Source organism: Mustela putorius, unplaced genomic scaffold (assembly GCF_011764305.1).
Source record: "Mustela putorius furo isolate JIRA1106 unplaced genomic scaffold, ASM1176430v1.1 tig00000196_pilon_pilon_pilon, whole genome shotgun sequence".
NCBI classification, from domain to species: Eukaryota; Metazoa; Chordata; class Mammalia; order Carnivora; family Mustelidae; genus Mustela; species Mustela putorius.
Genome location: NW_025421310.1, coordinates 9,633,129 through 9,652,126, shown reverse-complemented (window position 1 = coordinate 9,652,126; position 18,998 = coordinate 9,633,129). Strand labels below are relative to the sequence as shown.

At 46.7% G+C, this 18,998-nt stretch overlaps 1 protein-coding gene across 1 annotated transcript; it reads right to left on the bottom strand.

Moving 5' to 3' along the window:
• Positions 1-633: 633 nt before the first annotated feature.
• Positions 634-10,406, bottom strand: CEACAM18 (CEA cell adhesion molecule 18). Its single transcript, XM_045077427.1, has 7 exons — positions 10,272-10,406; positions 8,478-8,834; positions 6,948-7,220; positions 5,365-5,640; positions 3,755-3,893; positions 1,478-1,538; positions 634-1,151 (listed from the first exon to the last, which is right to left on the bottom strand). Exons 1-6 carry the CDS (start codon positions 10,321-10,323, stop codon positions 1,502-1,504), a joined length of 1,134 nt encoding a protein of 377 aa, XP_044933362.1. The 5' UTR covers positions 10,324-10,406; the 3' UTR covers positions 634-1,151; positions 1,478-1,501.
• Positions 10,407-18,998: the final 8,592 nt, after the last annotated feature.

Sequence of the window (18,998 nt, the reverse complement as noted above, 5' to 3'; positions counted from 1 at the left end):
GCTGGGGGGCTGAGTCCTTAAGCATCTGCCTTCCACTCAGGTCATGACCCTAGGAGCTGCTGCGTTGGGCTCCTTGCTCAGCGGGAAGCCTGTTTTTCCCTCTCCCACTCTTCCTGTTTGTGTTCCCTCTCTAACTGTCTCTCTCTCTCTCTGCCAAATAAATAAATAAAATCTTAATTTAAAAAAAGACTGTAAGGTGGGGAAATACAGGTTCAGATATAGAAATAGTAAAATGCCCACCTCTGCTGATGGGTACATGCAGTGGTTAACTCAGGATGTATTTGGTTTTCTTTCATTCAGATAAGGTGGTTTTGGAAATATCTGTGAATCTATGCATTTTTTGACCCATAGATCTAGTGGTTAAGTAAGTGACCACGGAGACAATGCAAAAAAGAAATTCATGGGCAGAATATAAAGAAATGGCACCGAGATGCATAAAAGCATGCACATACCCATTTTCAATCTGCCGGCACACCTCGAAGTTGATTCAGAAGACAGTGCTGGTCAGCCCATCTGAGGACGAGCTGTTAGCGGGGGAAGAGGGGCGGGAGGTGCTGAAAACTGGAGCTGGCTCTTCCTGCCCGCAATGTTTTAACTTTATTGGGTTTTAGTAGAGCAGAGTGGCACAGTGAAGACTGCTGGGTCCATAACTTTATTGTGTTTTTTTTTTTTTTTCCTGATTATAAAAACAGTTCATACATTTTGTGAGGGGGAGAAAAAACCACTTTGGAACATACAGTAAAGTGCAAAGAAGAAAATTAAGAGATAAGACTGTTAATAGTTAACATTTTCCATGTTTTTGTACAGGGGTGTATATATGTGTATACGCACACATACATGTGTATGTATGCACATATATAAGTATCTGTGTGTGTATACATACAACTGTAGTCAGCTAATCTCCCCTCTTCATAACGATGGTCCTACCAGGTGCAGTTTTACATTATACATTCCTAACAATGAGTTGTAAGCATTTCCTGCATCAGTGAACACCTTTCTCCAGCGTGGTTTCTAACCATGACAGATTAGCGCAAACTGCGCAGTGTCCATTTAATAAATTCCTGGTTGCTGGGCAATTATAGGTTGTTCAGTTTCCCCATCACTGGCAATGTTCATCTTTGCATCTTCTCTGGTGGTGCCATGGCATCAAGCTAAGAGAAGGGAGAAGTCAGAAGCAGGTTTGCTTGTGGAGAAGAGGCCTCAGAATTAGAGCACAGGGCTCCACTTATGACCCGCCCCAGGCTACTTTCCTTTGATTGGCTCTGATTGGCAGATGGAGCAGCCAATGGCCGCTCTTCCCTTGACGTCTCCCCCACCCTGTCCTAGGTGGGGACTCCAGACTTGCTCCTAGAGTCTCCATCTCCCAGCTTCAGTGTGGCTGGGCTGGTTCCTTCTCTTGACTCTTTCCTCCAGTTAGACCCTGTTCCCTCTCCAGCCTGGCCCATCCCTCAGTGCTTCCCCCTCGCTTCCACCTCACCTTTTTGCCCATTTGGTTTTGTCCTCATGTTCTAAGGCAGACACTGGGTAACCGGGGCTGCCTGCGGGGAGAAATCAGAGAAGATGTCATGTTTCAGATCCTTAGGAAACAGAATTCCGGAGAATCCTGGGGAGATGAAGGGTCAGCTTCTTCTTTCCAAGCCCTCCTTGTGAAGGACCTCAGGAGTAGCAGGGGATGAATCTGGGAGTTTAACCTCTGCATTGAGAGTCCTCCACATTCCCCCATACGTTTTAGCATTTTTGATGTCTTAAGGTCACTGGAGGGAGATGCCATGGGGCAGCAGATGTGGGGAGGGAAAAGAGACTATGTGTACCTGGGGAAGAAGCTGGCACTACCTGGGCTAATTCCTAGTGATAATAATATTAAGTTATTTCACACCTGTTATATGCCAGACACTAGAGTAGATGATTTATAGAAATTATGTTGAATCCTCTCAACAGTCACACGAAGTAGAAACTTTATCCCTGTTTTGTGAATGAAGAAACAGGACTTCAGAGAGGTGAAGAAGCTTGCCTAAAGTCACACAGCTAGAAAATGACAGAAGCTTGTTCTGAACCTGGCCTTTCTGATTCCCAGCTCCCTGCTCTCATGCATTCCAGACTGGAGAGCTGAGACCAAGGAGAATGTGGCACCTCTAAGGAGAATGGGGCAGTGGAGATGTTCAGTTCACTCCTGGCTACGAGGAGGGGGTTATGCCTGGCTAGATTGCATCTTTCAGGTTGTAGAAGAAAAAGTAACCTAGATATCCTGGAACAACTCTTAAACTTCCAGAGTTTATCATGACTAGTTTGGAAAAGTACATAAACACATTGAATGATGATGCTATCAGTAATAATACTTAAGATTTTATTCAGTGCTTACTATGTGCCACGCTTTGTTCCAAGCTATTTGTCAGTGACACTGACTTTATCCCCATAGCAGATATCCCTGTGAGGTCAATACCAGTATTACTCCCATTTTACACATGGCAAACTGAAGCACAAATGGGCTAAATGTCACACTGACAGTCAATACTTTAAGCTTCTTGTTGGACCATGCAATGATCACATATAGGTTCCATATCAAAATACTAAAATGATTTGAAAAAAGAATGTATCTTCTAAAATCTTCACTGTCATCACCACAATCAATACCACTGCCACCACAATCACTACCACCACCATCACCATTAACATCATCACCACCATCACCACCACCCCCATCATCACCATTACCACCATCACCACCATCACCACCGCCATCACCACCACAACCACTACTACTTTAGCATCACCAACATCATCAGCACCAGCATCACCATCACCACCATCACCATCACCACCACCATCACCACCACAACCACTACTACTTTAGCATCACCAACATCATCAGCACCAGCATCACCATCATCTCCATCATCACTGCTTTCTTTAACATCTACTGCAATGGTTCTCAGTCAAGGCAATGTTGTCCTCAAGACCTTTCTAACACTTAGAGCCATTTTTGGTTGTCTAAACTTAGACTGATGGAGGTTATTGCTGCTGGTATCAAGTGGGTAGAGGCCAGGGATGCTGCTAAGCATGCTACAATGTAGCCTTAACCCACCCCTGAAATAATTATCTGACCCCAAATATTGATAGTGCTAAGCTCGAGAAATTCTGATCTACTTTGTACCAAGAATGCTGCTAATTGTTTTATCTTCCAAGAATTGTGTCTAGTCCCCATATCTCCCTTCAGGGAAGATGTTACCCTTCACATCCTCCAGATGGGTGAAGAGGACCTGAATGGATTATGATCTACTGAGGGCCAGCTAGACAGCTAAAGTCAGAGCTGAGATTGAAACGCAGATTAGAATCTTCCCTCTGACCAGTCTCCTCCCCTGCAGTTGACTCTACTACCTGTTTCCCTAACTTCACTTGGTAACTAGCGACTACCATGTTCCAGACCATGCTCGATGCTTGGCACCCACCCTGCTCATTCTCATGGTTGCCTCTCTAGGTGGACCTCCATATCAACATCATAAACACAAAGAAACTGGGATGAAAGGAAGTCGCTAAGTGAAACCCCATTGCTATATGGAGGCATGACTGCCTCTACGTTCTCCGTCTCTGTCAGTGGCTTCTAGTCCATGACCTATCTATCTGCCTCCGATGATTCCTGACAACACGTTCCTAGCTTGTCCCTTCCCCTCCTGGCTTTGCCTTCCCTTCTTAAGGAAGTGTTCTTGAGACCCATTCCCCAGACAGCACCCCACCCTTGACCCAGGGCAAGAGGCACCTGGTGGAGAAATAGCTGATCAAGGCGTAGATCAGGATTCCACAGATGTAGACACTGCCCAGGACTGTGAACACAATGAGCCACACCACTTTGGCTCCTGAGATGTAGAAACCTCTGTTCACAACAGGAGTTGTGTCCCCTGGAGGAGAGGATACAAGGGAGTCAGGGACAACATCATTCAACACTTTGCTCACCCACACATCTATTTCAGAGATTTATCAGCATCTGCTATGTTCCAAATGTTAAGAATTCAGTAGCGACATTCCAGCTGGAAAGTGGACAATTGACAATTAGGCAAAGAAATGTCTAATATCATTGCAAGCAGCAGGAAGCTCTCCAAAAAAGAATAAACCCACTCAAGAGGGTAGAAAGTGACAGGGTTGGGGGTGTTGATTACACAGGGTCTTTAACTAACTCATTGCACAGGTATTTGCTGAGCACCAACTACGTGCCAGGCACAGCATTAAATAAGCACTGGGGACAAGTGGTGAGCAAACAGTGCTCCCAGCCTCTGTCCTTCTGGAGCTCACAGTCCAGTGGAGTTAGAAAGGTGTGGATCAGTCAGTGCATAATCATTCACTGTCGGTCTGTCATGTCTGGTGCATAGCAGGTGCTTAGTAAATAGTATGGAGTGACCAGAATAAATGTCTCCAGCCCACATTCAGTGTTTGTGGCTCTCTCTGGGACAAGCCAGGCTGATGGCTTCTCATGCACTATCTGATTTAATTCTGCCAGCAGTCCTGTCATATAGGGACCCTTTTTTAAAATAAACTATTTTATTTATTTATTTGACAGACAGAAATCACAAGTAGGCAGAGAGATAGGCAGAGGGGGGTGGGGAAGCAGGCTCCCTGCCAAGCAGAGGGCCCGATGTGGGGCTCGATCCCAGCAGCCTGAGACCACGACCCAAGCAGAAGGCAGAGGCTTTAACCCACTGAGCCACCCAGGTGCCCTAGGGACCCTTTTTATCTCTACACTACAGATAAGGAAACTGAGGCTCAGGAGGCTCTTCCCATTTACAGATTCATTCTCAAGCCATATTCCAAATACCACATCCACAACGGATCCCTGCTTCCTCTGCACCACCACCCGCTCTAGCCTTTCCACTTTCTCTTCTGAGCAACCGAGTAAAACAGCTGAGGACATAGGTTGTGAAGCCGGACTACCAGAATTTAAGCGCTGCCTCCTCTGTTGATTGGAACTGGAACGTGGAAAAAAGCACTCAAACTTCCCACAGCTCAGTTCTCTTCTCTGTAAATGGAGATGGCGTTCACAACAGTCACTTCCTCTGCAGTGAGACTATGAGGGCCGCACAGATTAGAAGAGGGGCTGGCACATAGTAAGTGCTCATTTGATGTTAGCTGACCAACTCCCCCTGGGACACACTCTTGCTCTGATCTGAGGTCCCCCAGGGCTTTATGGAGGGGGGCAGCTTTGGACTTGGACCTCAGAGGACAGGACAGGGTGGGGGGTGGATTTTACCCAACCATTGTGAGCATGGCTTTGCAGGGTGGGGACGGCATACATGATGATGGGCACTGCCTAGGCAAAAGCACAGAGATGGGAAGATTTGGGGAACATGAGCGTCCGAGGTGGGCTACTGTACTTACGGGACAGCTGGATCTGGAATTCCCTATACAAGGTCAGCTGGGTCACAGGGTTCTCCACGATGCATCTGTATTTGCCCATCTGGTCCCAGGCCAGACTTTGGAGAGTGACGCTTGCCTCTGAGAAGCTCAGGAGAGAGCCATTGTGGATCCACTGGTACGTGGAACTGGGTTTGGAAATGGCATCACACTTCATCATCACCTGGGAGCCGATCTTAGCAGACAGGACGCCTTTGGAGGTAATGGGACTGGTACTCAGCCGCACATTGTCTGGCCCATCTGCAGAGATGGCAGGAGACCTGGAGCTATGTTTTCTGACCCCTTGGGATCCTGTCTCCTTCCCTCAATCCACACACAGTCCTCCCCGACCAGAAGGTGCTCCCACATTGCACCCCAAGTATCCCCTAGATCCAACACATGCAAGGCAGCTGTGCCAACAACATTACTATAACTATAACATCTTCCATTTCAAGCATCTATTATGAGTCAGTCCCATGACAGACCTTCACATCATGATAAAATAGGAGTAGAAGTAATATATCAGGTCCCCTGAACGTTGGGCTCTGTTCTAAACACTTTATAGGTTCATACATTTGCTTAATCCCCATAACAACCCATGGGTTAATTTTATAGATGAGGCAAATGGGGTTCCCAAAGAGAGGATTAGGGATTTCATAGCATCCTACTGACCCACAAATGAACTAAACAAATTCCCCTATGGCCTGGGAGGAATCTCCCTGCAGAAGCAGATCCTAGGTCCTGGCTCTTGACTGCAAACCTGCAGTCAGCAAGCTGTGTGTGGAGGTCAGAAACTCTGCTCTGTGACCACTTTATCTCCATGATTGCCAGAGCATGCTTGTTAGGAAATCTGATGGACTTCATGTGGTTCTAGATTTAGATGTGAAAATCGTTCAAGACTTGTGCTTTTTCACAGTCCGAAGATGTGAAAGAGTTTGGTAAATGTGAAAAAGTCCCCGAACATTGTAAAGATCCAAAGTTCATTATATTTATAAGATGATGTCTTCGATTTACAAGACCCGTTTGATATTTTGGAGGAGGTCTGGCTGGATTGTGTACTTGGGTTGGTGGGTGGTTGAAGGATCATGGAGAAAAGAGAATGCATGAAATCTGTCATTTAGCTTTAAAATCAAACTGTTTAAAGGAGGATAGCCAATTCAATCTGAGTAAAAGGAAAAGTGAAGGTGATTTTACTAAATTTAGAAAAAAAAGACCAATGTATCTGAAGGCTCAAGGGAACATGGGATTTGAATATTTAACAAGTTGAATGACATTTTAAAGAAACTATTAGTTGTAAGAAGTCCTGTCTTTACAAAAGCCATATCTGAACAAATTTGCACTCTTGCTAATCTGAGGAGTAGCAAGTTGGGTCCCCATTTTAAATAGCAGATCATTCTGTGCCCTGAGGGTGATTCTAAGTCCAGAGAGCTGAGATTCAAACCCAGATACAGCTGGCTGGGGGCTGACTCATGGCGTTTCCTCTCCCCGGTTCTGCCTGTATTATTGCTACATCCCTGGGTGGCCCTAAGCCCACCCCCAGCATTACTCCAGGGCCCCAGACCACTCACAGGCCACAGTCAGAGAGATAATTTTACTATTCTGAGGAATCTCCAGGATGCTGTCTATCTCGCAATAAAGTGTTCTGTCATAGCGGCTGACTCTGTGAATGACAAGGGTCTTGAGGTCCGGGGAGATTGTCATCCGGTCACTGCTGGACACCAGTGTAAAATCCACATACCACTTGACAGTGGTGGCATTGGTGTAGCAAATGGCGGCCACAGAATCCACGTCTTCTACAAGAGAGGTGGCGTTGGCCCAGATGTCTGGCTTGCCTTCCACATCTGGGGGAAGCAGGAAGAAGACATTAGGGGTGGGGTCTGCCTCCCCAAGCTCTGCTTGGGAGAGAAACCCCGAAGGGGCTTCCGGGGTAGGTTGGTGAGAAGTCAAGAGTTGTAAGATGGGGTCTGAGGTCTTGGCAGGGGAGCAGCCCTAGAGCAGGGAGGGACAGAGAAGTAGGGAGTGGGCACAAGTAGTTGAGGTGTGGACACAAGTCTGAGTCTCCCATCCTAGGTGTGGAGTCATCACTGTGCATCCACTGCAGTAATGGTGAGTTCTTGGGATAGGTGTGTGGCCTAATGGTTGTTTCTGAACCCAGGACCTAAAACGAGAACACCCCCAACTGAGGAGCCATCGGTAGAATTCAATGTAACAGGTGACATTTGAACTCCGTATAATAATTGCTCCCTTTATCTGAGTCCCATTCACTTTACAGTTACTTACAGATTACTTACAGTTACTTACACATACAGATACTCCCTCCAACCTTACAAAAGACAGAGGAGATACTATCCCCATTCTACAGATGAGGAAACAGAACACCACAGAGGGAAGATGAAGGCTCAAGGCCATGGGACATATTCTTAGTCAGAAGTAAACACAGGACTTCTTATCTCCAAATCCCCACTCTACCCACCCAGCCCTGTGGAGCCCCCAGGAGCTGTCTATAGTAGACAGAATTCCAAGACAGCCTCATGACTTCAGTCTGTATAGTCCCTGCCCCTCAAATGTGGGTAGAGCCTATGACTTCCTTCTAACCTAAACAATATGGCAAAAGTGATGGAATGTCATTCCAATCGTTACCCTTATGTCATATAAGACTCCTTCTTAACAGAGTTAAAACTTCTTAACAGAGTCTCCCTTTCCCAGAGAGGCAGAATTCAGTTGACCTTGAAGAATCAAAGAGTCATGATGTGACATGCCCATGGACAGAGCCACACATGAGACCACAGCCCCACCTTGCGAGTCTCAGAGCACAGCACTTGCCAGACTTGCCAGACAGGGATGTGTGCTAATAAATGGGTATTGTCTAAGACTGCCACTTGTGGCTCTTTGTTATGCAGCAGAACTAACTGATACCCTGAGAGTGAAACTGGAACCCTTGAAGGAAACCAGTGACCCATCTTAGCAGGAGAAGCTGGACTATATCTGCCAAGTCTCCCCCTGTCACCTGCAGGTGGAGGAGACTTGGACAGTATGATCTCCCAGGGACCTCACTCCCAAAGCTCCCAGGTCTGGAAATGGGCAACCTGCCAACTCACCTTGTATTTCAAGCCAGCCGGTTGCTGTCTGGGTCCCATTGCCAGTGTCCACCCTCACAGTGTAGTTCCCTGTGTCACTTAATGCAGATCGCCTGATCATCAGGTCACCTAATGTGGTCACATTCTCCCGGCCTCTGTACATGGGCCCAGTCTGCCAGAAATTGGAGGGAGGTTTGTAGCTGACGATCATATTGTCCTCAGTGTCATTTGCACCACGATGCCAGCTGAATTCCAGAGCATCTTCGGTGGCATTCTCAAGGACTATGATGGTCCGAAGTCCCTTGAACCCTAAGAGTGACTCTGGGTTGATGTAGATTTGGCTAGAGGCTTGGCGGGTCCCCCAGGCCAGTAGACTGGCTGGAGAAGACAAATAGAACCCACGTACATGTGAGAGAGAGAGAGAGAGAGAGAGAGAGAAGAGAGATTGATTTACACTGCCCAGGAAATGATCTCCAGGGACACTGGTGAACGTGCCATGGGTTTCTAGCTCCCCAGCCTGTCCTCCCCTCTCCACCCCCTCAGGCCCTGTTCTGGTCCATTCCTTCCTCACCCTCTTCCAGCCTGGTTTCCTCCTTGGACACTCAGTCTTCAACCCCTCCTCATATGACAGTTATGTGGATCCTTACAAAGACCCAGGTGTGACCCTGCTCTCTTAGGTAACTTCTGTAGTTCCCCAGCACTCCATGAATAAAGTTAAAACTCAACATGGCTTATGAGCCACTCTTAGAAAGAGCTGGTCTTTATGACTCATCTAGCCTCCTTTTGGATCATACCTACCCCACCCCATTACCCCATGAACCCCCTTATTCAGTAACTCATTCATGCATGCATTTCTGCATTCATTTATCAGAAGACACAGTATCTGTACTATGTTCCCCAGACATAAACAGCTCTCTTTTTACACCACACTCTGTCCTGACTTTGGGCTTTCACACATGCTGTTCCCTGTTTCTGACACACAGATCTCCATTCCCTCCTTCCCAGGCCCCCATCAACTCACTTCTATTCAGCCTTCACTTCTTAGCTTTGATGCCCCCTGCTCCCCAGTCTGGGTCAGATGCCCCCCTGGAGCTCCCCCAGCCTCCTGGGCCCCCTCATCCCCATCCCCAGAGTCTGGGGATCTGGGTCACCAGAGTCTGGAGATAGATCTTCATCACACTGGACACCACATCACAGGGTCCCTGATCATGGGGCAGAACCCAGTGGGAGAGCTCGGTTGATAGGTGGGTGGCTGAAGTCCTCCAAGACTGTCTACACGTGCCTTTGACTTAGCATCTAAATTCTGTGGAGTGCACATGAATGTGGATGAAGATCTGTCGTCCTAAGACATGGAGATCTCCTGTCTGTGTACCCTAAGCCTTGACTCCATGGAGGAGGCAAATACCCCTGAGATCCCCTGCTCCAGGCCTCCAGGTGTAGATACTGGTGGTGTTTGAGGACAGGACACAGGGTGGCCAGTGAGACATGACAGTTGTCCCTGTCATAGGGATTCAGAGGGTCCTAGAAGGAAGTGAGAGGTTGGGAAGGAGTCTAGCTGGAGAGGTAGGGGAGGGGATCAGGGCAGATTAGGAACCCAGGGAAGTGATTTCCAGCAAGCACAGGAGGGGGTCCAAGTTCATCACTCCTGGGGGTGAATGGGGATGAACATTCTGTGTGTATGCATATGTGAGTAAAGAGAGTGTGTGTGTCTATGGGTGAGGTAGGCCCAGGTATGTGAGCTCACGAAAGTCCTGGTGCCAGCTCTGTCCCCCTCTCCTCTAACGCTTCCCTGTCCTGTGGGTTCAGCTCTCTTACCTAGGAGAACCAGCTCCCTCCAGAGTCTGCATCTGGGTCTGGAAAGGTCCATGGGTTACGCAGGTCCTCCTGGGCTAGGTGTTTGTCCAGGGACCTGGCAGTCTCCTCTGCCTCTTCACAGACCTGCGTTTCTGGCTCTGAGCTGCTGGTCCCCACCCACCTCCTGCGCTCCAGTGGACTCTGAGCCCCAGCCACCCTGGGCTGGGGAGGAGACGCTTGGGGAGTTGTTGTTATCTTTATGACTCTGAGGTGCACTTAGCTTATCGTGTATTCAGCTCATTTCTTTTTTTTTAGATTAGTCTCCTATTCTGCTCTGGTTACAAAAAAATCTTAGGCTCACTTTTAGGAAAACTGGAAAATACTGAAAAGCACAATAAATACAGGACAGCAGCCTTTTTAAAATGTGGGGCAATTGTTCGTTTTTGTTTTTCCTACTCCCTGTAGATCTCACATTTTAAATTGCATTGTCTTATTTGATGAGGGGCTGCTTTTCACTCCCTGGACACCAACAGCTTAAGTCTCTCTCTTAAAGGGTCAGCAGATCTTCCTCCACCTGGACATTTGGAGTGGCTGTGGGGCCTGCTGTTGCGTGCCTGAGCCAAAATGTATAAATCCCATTCTTTTGGTGTTGGATCTTTAGGTTCAGTAACAGAAGTGTTGCCAGGGCAGAGCAGAGTGTGCTCATGGAGGGCACAGCGCTGAGCACATGTGATGTGTCTGCATCTGGGGACCCCACAGAGAGAAAGGGAAACATGGAGATACAGAGACCCAGGTGGGCTGGATGAGGGACTGAGAAGGCAGGGGAGTCGCCTCACCCAAAAAGGGTCACAAATCTTTCAAGCTGGACTCAGAAGTATATTCATCTTTTATTTTTATGACAGCAAATATGACTTTAATTGAAAAAGTAATGCATTGGCTGTAGAAATTTTGGAAAATTCTTAAGAAGGAAAAATAGAATTAATACTGTGTTAGTAATTAATTTAAATAGTTTTAAGTTGTTATGAATACTCATCTAAATAAATGTGTAAATCTGTTACTATTTATAATAGATTATTTAAATATGCAGACGAATATTTATACATTCATACAGCTTTACATTTATAAGTATGTAAGTAAATACAATCCTTTTAAGTAAAGTACAGACTTATTTATCAGAATTTGATTAATACTATTGGAAAGTCACCTGTAACAGCCAGATCGCCTGGAGATACAGCCAGTGTTTTTCTTTGAAACTTTTCAGTTCTGATATGTCATACATACTCAGGCACAGATACATATTTTTACCAAAGTGGTATCATACCATTCAATATCCTTCTTTATTTGGGCTTCTCTAATGTTAAGCCCAAGTTTAGACAAAGGTAGGTGAATATACACCTCAGAGTTCTTATGGTTCATTCAACATCTCTGAAGTCTCCTACTGTATTCTGACAACCCATATTAATATTTGTAGCCTACTGCAAAACACATCTGTACTTGGTATAATAGGAAAATACTATATTATGTGCCACTGAAATTTCTAAATTGGTCCTCCTCAGTATTTGAGTGTAGTTGGTACCCCTAGAAAACACAGAGAATTGTTTTTCTGCCTGTAGCTTATCAGAAGCCCTACTTCTTATATCGCCGTTGGTCTTTGTTCATGGCTGCATACTATTCCACTGCACTGGCCATGGATCCATTCGTTCAACCCATCCCCTATTTGGGAGCATTCAGATGCTTTCAATGTTTCCTCTTTTTTATACCAACAGCAGCCTAACGGCTTTTGCCCAGTCCCATTTTTGGAGCTTGATGGGTCCCAGAGATGGACTTTTGAGTAAAGAATTTACCTTAGCCAAAGACATATCTGACTTTGTCCTCAACTCCTGGAAGAAATGCCTAAATCCTTATAATGCCCTGCCTGATAAGAGTGTCTCTATTTGCCTTGCGGGGCCTTGGAACACACTGGATATTCCACAGTAGAAATTATGATGAAGGCTTTGGGTCACATGAAATCTGCTCTGCCCCTGGAGAGGCAGGAGATTGAGGTCAGCTATGTGAGTAGTGAATCATAACTGTGTGAAAGAGCCTCAATAAAAACCCTGAAGACCAGTATCAGGTGAGCTTCCCTGGTCAGCAGACTGTCATACACCAGTGCTGGGAGGAGGTAATGCTGTCCATGACTCATAACTCCACTGGAGAGACATGTGGAAGCCCCTGGACCCTGACCATGCCCTTTCCTCCCTTTCACTGACACTGATCTGTATCCTCAAGCTGTAACCATCCCTAACCACAAAGATAATAGCTTTTAGTGTGTTACGTGAGTCCTTCCACTGGAAGGAGGTGGTCTTGGTATCCTAAACTTGCAATAGGGTCACAAGTGAAGGTGGTCATACGTATGGATGCCCCCTAACTATGCCTCACTGTCTCCACTTGTAATGTGAGGATATGAAGCCTTTTCTCTCCATAGGACTGCTGTGAGCTTTCAATAAGGTCACATGTATAAATGACTGCCAACAATGTCTCCCACACTGACCATTACAGGACATGTTAATTCCTAATGGCATAATTGAAAATCCTTTTATAATGTTTCACTAAACTCTTTGGGAAAAAATAAACATTTTAAACTGAGTTTATAGATATTTAAAAAACACTTCGGTTGTATGACCTAATAACAATTATCCTATAAATCTCATTAATTAAGATCTTGTATCCTTATTACCTTTCTTTTTCCTTATTAAGGTAAAGGGGGTTGGTTTAATGGGAGGAGGCCAGCAAGCTCTGGCACAGAGGCCATCTGATTGAATCTATTTGACATCACTTGACACAAAGCATCCCTATCCAACAGAGCTTTATGCCAAGCCACTGCAGAAGAATGTCCTTCCCTTGTGTCCAGACTGTACATGGACAGTAATGCTTGGTCCAAGCAATCAGGACCGATATGGAAAAACTGGTTTCATCCAGAGTTCACAGCAAGAATCTGAGCATTTAAGGAAGTGACACCCTCAGGAGGGCCCTACGCTCAGGAGAAAGCAGCAGGCTTGGAACATACTTTGGGCTCATAGACTCACTCTCATTCCCATAAGCCAACACCCGAGCTCAGCTGGGTGTGGGTGGCAGCCTGAGGAGGCCTCCCAAGGAGCCCTTAATCTTCTTCTAGAGCCCAGCTTTGTACCTTTTTATCAAGACAGCAAAATGTCACAGGCCCTCCCAGGGCAAGGTTCTGCCCGGGACAGCCAGAGTGAACACTGGAAGATGTTTACCAGGCCCAGAGACCACAGGGAATGCCAACCTGGGATCCTTGTGGAGATCAGGGTTCCACACCTGTAAACCAGGTGGAACCCTGACGCCTCAGCCTGGTCCCTGTGGTCCCATGTGGGCAAACCTATCACCCCAGGTGCATCAGACCCTCAGGGAGAGCCATGAAGTTGTCAACTGGAGCAACCCTGAGATGGTCTACATTTTCATGCGGGTGCCATGTGAACTGGATAGAGAGGATGGATAGGAGGCAGGACCCTCCCCCGCCCCAGCTCCCAGGGAAGAATGAAGTGGAATGGGAAAATAACATTAACAATAACATGGGTAAGAACAACAGGGATAATAGTAATAATTCTTTGCCTTTAATCATCCCTGTGTAGCGAGACTGTCGGAGAGACTGGCTTCTGAGTAGCAGGGTGGGAACCAGGTGTCAGGGCGCAGCTGGTGTGGAAGCGAAAGGGTTGAAGTAGAGTAATGGAAGGAGGACACAGGTGGTACCGCCATCTGGGTAACTCTCTGGGTGAGCAGCAGAGGGCGCCCTAACCGGGCAGGGAACGTCGAGAGAGAAGCGCCGCTGCCAGGAGGGCATCGTGGGGCTGGTGGAGAAGGGCACAGACCCGTTTCTGCCCCCAAATTACCTGGTCTCTGTAGGTTTCAGTGACCTCACCGTCCACTCTGTAGGCCTCAGAGTGGGTATCGCACCTCCTACCTTTATGAATTTGAGAACAAAAGGCAGACAGTAAAATCAGCAACCACACCACCAAAAAAAAAAAAAAAAAAAAAAAAAGCAAGGGGAGTGATAGGGCCTCTGTCATATGAACCCTGGAGCCACCCACACCTAAAGCCGGGTCAAATTATGTCCTGAATAAAAAAGGGGACTCAGAGGGGCGCCTGGGTGGCTCAGTCAGTTAAACGTCTGTCTCCTGATTTCCTCTCAGGTCATGATCTCAAGGTCGTCAGATGGTGCCCAGAGTTGGGCTCTGCACTGGGCAGGGAGTCTGTTTGAGATTTTCTCTCTCTCCGGCAGGAACCCACCCCTCCCCCAGTTCGCACTTGAAATTAATTAATTAATTAAATCTTCGGGGGGAAAATGGGGGGACTCAGAGACAGAGACGCATAAGACAGGAGCCCCAGACCTCGTGGTCAGGTCAATAAGTACTCCACATTAAATAATCCACATTGTGTTCTCACTATGTATTTTCCATTTGTAGGTTTGGGGATTGGGACTGTACAGTTAAAAACAGACGCTTTAGAGATAAAAAGAAGAGATTCAAAACTGTCTCCAGCAGGAGCTTGATCTGCTCTGCAGAAAGCGACATCGTGAAATATCTCAATTTTGGGACAGTCTGTCATAACCTGATTGCGACTTAATCCCATACAAAACTCTACAATCCAACCCCTCAACACTTGTATTTTTGATGTCACAATTTACACCTTTTCATATCGAGTATCCATTAACAAATAGTCTTAGTCATAGTTATTCTTAACACTTTTGTCTTTTCACTTTTATACTAAAATTAAGTGATTCATACACCTCCATTCCAGGGGTACCGTGTTCCATATTTGTCTGTGTACCTGCCATTCCCAGTGAGTTTTATACTTCCATATACTCATGCAGATGGTCTCACAACCTTCCATTTCGATCTGAAGCACTGTGTTACGCATTTTGTTAAGACCTTATGCTAAATAGGATAAGCCAATTGAAGAAGGGCAAATGCTCCACAAATGGACTTAAATGAAATATCTAAAATAGTCAAGTTCACCGAAGCAGAGAGTATTGTGGTGGTTGCCAGGGGCTGGAGGGAAGGGAAAAGGGGAGCTTTTGGTCAGAAGATATAAAGTTTCAGGGATGCCAGATGCATCAGTTGTGAGATCTGCTTTATTGTGTAATGCCTGTAGTTAGCAATACTGTTTTGGGCACTTAACAAATTTTTTAAGAGGGTAGATCTCATGTTAAGTTTTCTTACAACAACAACAACAACAACCAGACAAAACAAAACCCAACAAACAGCAGAGAGTCACCAGGAAACTTTGAGAGGGGATGGGCGTGTTTGTAACCAGGATCGTGGTTACAATTTCAGAGGTGCAATGCAATAAGTGCAAACTCATCAAATTGCATACATTAAATACGTGCCATTTTTCATACAGCAGTTGTATCTCAATAGAGCCATCTAAAAAGAAAAAGGAAAAAATATCACATGTATCAACCTCATCATCTCTGGTGAAAAGGAAAGGGATCATTACTATAGACTCAACGTGTCTACATGAGGCTCAAAGGATGCATTACAGATAAAATGTTTGGCACAGTAGTTAATTGACACCAGTGCTCACACTAACAGGCTTCCCTCAGTTAACTGGGCCACTTCCTGGGGATCATAAAAATCTCAGATGGGGGCGCCTGGCTAGCTCAGTGGGCTGAGCCTCTGCCTTCTGCTCAGGTCATGGTCTCAGGGTCTTGGGATCCAGCCCCACATCCTCATCTGGTTCTCTGCTCAGCAGGGAGCCTCTTTCCCCGCCTCTCTCTGCCTGCCTCTCTGCCTATTTGTGCTCTCTCTCTCTGTCAAATAAATAAATAAAAATCTTAAAAAAAAAAAAAAACTCAGATGACCTTTCACTTAATTCCTTAAAGCCTTTTAGTTTAACCGCCGGAATTTGAGGAATCATTACTGCCATCTGGTGGCCACAGCCTGCATTTCCGCTTCTGCGGATTCCCACAAAGAAGATAGTCTCAACAGTCAAGAGCACAGCCCTTTGTCCTCTGTTGTGTTGAGGTTTCAAGGTGGGCTCTGTTTTGGTTTGCTCAGCCCTGAATGGGAGGTGGTTTAAATCCAGGAACCTCTGCAAAGAGAGACGATGGCTTCTGATCACAGGTTACAAGGGATATTTTGTAAAAAAAACCTAATTGCACATGGATACACCCTAAACAATGATATTCTGCATTTCCTCTTTCCACTAAAAAAAAAAAAATATCTCCCAGCCTCCATCCTCTGGGACAATTCACCCTATTTACCCTAAACACAAATTGCTCCTCCAACCACAGAACAGACAGGACTCTGCAGGATGTCAGGCGGCTCTGGACGCACACATACAGGCTGCTGAAAAGCAAGAGAAACAGCCGCACACGTGAAGCTTGGCAAGAGGAGGGGAGGCCCAAAGTGAAAACATTCTTAAGAAAAAGTCCACTGTGGGATAATGGATCAGGAGGGGTTTTGCACTGTGAACTGGGACAGCCTCCAACCATGTATTCGAGTATTTGCTCACAAAGCCTGTATAACACACTGTACTGGCCCTGCCCTTATGTGGTGATGGAGGAGGGCAAGAGACATGGCCAAGGAGATGGGTGGATCCTGTCCTCTCAAAACAGAGATGTGGGGAATAAAGTGCCTGGTGAACCATGTGAAAAAGCTGGAATAAGCCCCCATGTAGCCTGTTATTCTTAGTTCTGGCTCCTGGCATGAAATCCTGGAATTGCCTAGGGACCACCCCACTAAGCGGGGAGAAAAGAGGTCAGGTCTCAGTTCCAGTCTCCAACACAGTGAGTGTGTTCACTCTGTTTTGTTAAATAAATGCATGAATGGAAAACTTCTCTCTTCAGCTCCCTTGGAGTTCTTCCATATTCTTCTGCCTTTAACGCCTCCTGGGTCACTCCAGAACTAATCCCCAGCAGGAGTAGCACGACTTCCTGATACCTGCCCAGGAGCACCTTAGTCTCTAATGTGGAAGCAGGTACTAAAGGTCAGGACATGGGCAGGTGGTGTGGAGACAGGGAGCAGGTCTTGCCTTCCCTGGTGTCTTAGGGCATGTCTGTTGCCCTTTCTGAACTTTAGTAACCTCCTCTGAAAAATGGGAGGTGAGCACAGTCTCTCAAGGCAGACTAGCTCTGATTCAGGACAAGTCTAAGGTTCTTGTTCTGTGCATACACCTCAGTGTCACTCACCTTCCTGTCAGAACTTCCTCTTGGTCCTATAGCTCATGAGTCCTTGAAAGAGAAAATCCCAGCAGAGGGCTTGGCCCATCTCTTCCCAGAGATGCAGCTAATCCTGCTGTCTGGGGGGTGAGCAGGTAGGCCAGGAGGGCTGAGGCAGAGACTCTCACCCCCAGGGTCCCAGATTGAGCATCTGGATTTCATGCTGGAAGCAAACAAGCCAGTTTGTGATGACATGAGAAAACTTTTCATTCCCACTCCCTATACCGTCTCCTATCCTCAGGATGCCTGGAACAAATCCATGCCTGCTTGTGGCTACTGGTTCCAGAACAGGGACAAACCTGGTAAGGATTCTTCAGTGGCCATGACCCACCTGGACCACATACTACAGGTTGTGACTCAGGGATGTTTCCACCTCCCTGGAGACTCTGAGAAATACAACTGTGCTTTGAACATCACTGACACCAGGAGGATAGAGGCTGGGACATATTTCTTTAGAGTGGAAAGAGGAAATGCAGAATATAATTATTTATATGACTTGTTTCTTTGCATGTGAGGGATATGAAGTTGCCTACAAAGAGGACAAAGATGGAACATGGGAGAGCCCAGGGAACCTGAATGTTGTAGACTGAGTTGTGCCCCCCAAATTCATCTCCTGGAGCCCCAACCCCAAATGTGATTGTATTTTCAGAGATAACTAAGATTAAGTGAGGTCATAATGGTGGAGTCCCAAGATGGATGGCCTTATAAGAAGGGGAAGAGAAAGAGAGTGATCCCTCTCTCTCCTGCCCTTGCCTCCCTCAGCTCTAGGTATGGAAGAGGACAGGCCATGCGGGTGCACAGGACATAGTGAGGTAGCTTCACTTAGGGGTTAAAAGGAGGCCATTGAATTATCCTGGAGGGCCACACCTGAGCTGCTCCTTGCCCTTGCTGTCCAGGGTCTGGAAATGTCATGGATAGGGGCTGAAGATGGAGGGAAACCCACATGTTGCTCAGGGCACCTGTGGGACCCCAGGGTCTTCCTGCTTCTCCGTGCAGAGTGAAATTTAAGAAACTGGTCTCTGGGATGCTCCTCCCAGCAGGTATGAGAGAGGACGGTAGAAGGGACAGGAGAGACCTCAGTCTCAACTTTATTCTCAAGTTCAGCTTCAGGTATTCCCAGGGACATAGACCAACTCTGTCTTCTGTGTTGCTCTTGCCAGGACAGGGGTCTGTGTGCACCTGTGCTTGGCATTCTGGATCCTAGGACCTAGGATCCTGGGACCTCAAGGGAAGGGTCTGTGACCTGTTTAGCATGTGGTTGGGGCACAGAGGTCCTGGGGATGAGAGACGTGGGAAAAAAGGATATGAGAAGGGCACCTGGGTGGCTCAGTGGGTTAAAACCTCTGCCTTCAGCTCAGGTCATAATTTCAGGGTCCTGGGATCGAGGCCTGCATTGTGCTCTCTGCTCAGCGGGGAGCATGCTTCTCCCTCCCCACCTTTCTCTGCCTGCCTCTCTGCCTACTTGTGATTTCTCTCTGTCAAATAAATTTTTAAAAAAATCTTTTAAAAAAAGGATATGAGAAGGATGG

Coding starts and splice junctions, on each gene's coding strand:
- CEACAM18 (XM_045077427.1), bottom strand. CDS start 10,323: ATGGACCTTTCCAGACCCAGATGCAGACTCTGGAGGGAGCTGGTTCTC. Junction 8,835..10,271: donor GAGGGAGCTGGTTCTCCTAG/GTAAGAGAGCTG, acceptor TGTCTTCTCCAG/CCAGTCTACTGGCCTGGGGG. Junction 1,539..3,754: donor ATCAGCTATTTCTCCACCAG/GTGCCTCTTGCC, acceptor TTCTCCCCGCAG/GCAGCCCCGGTTACCCAGTG.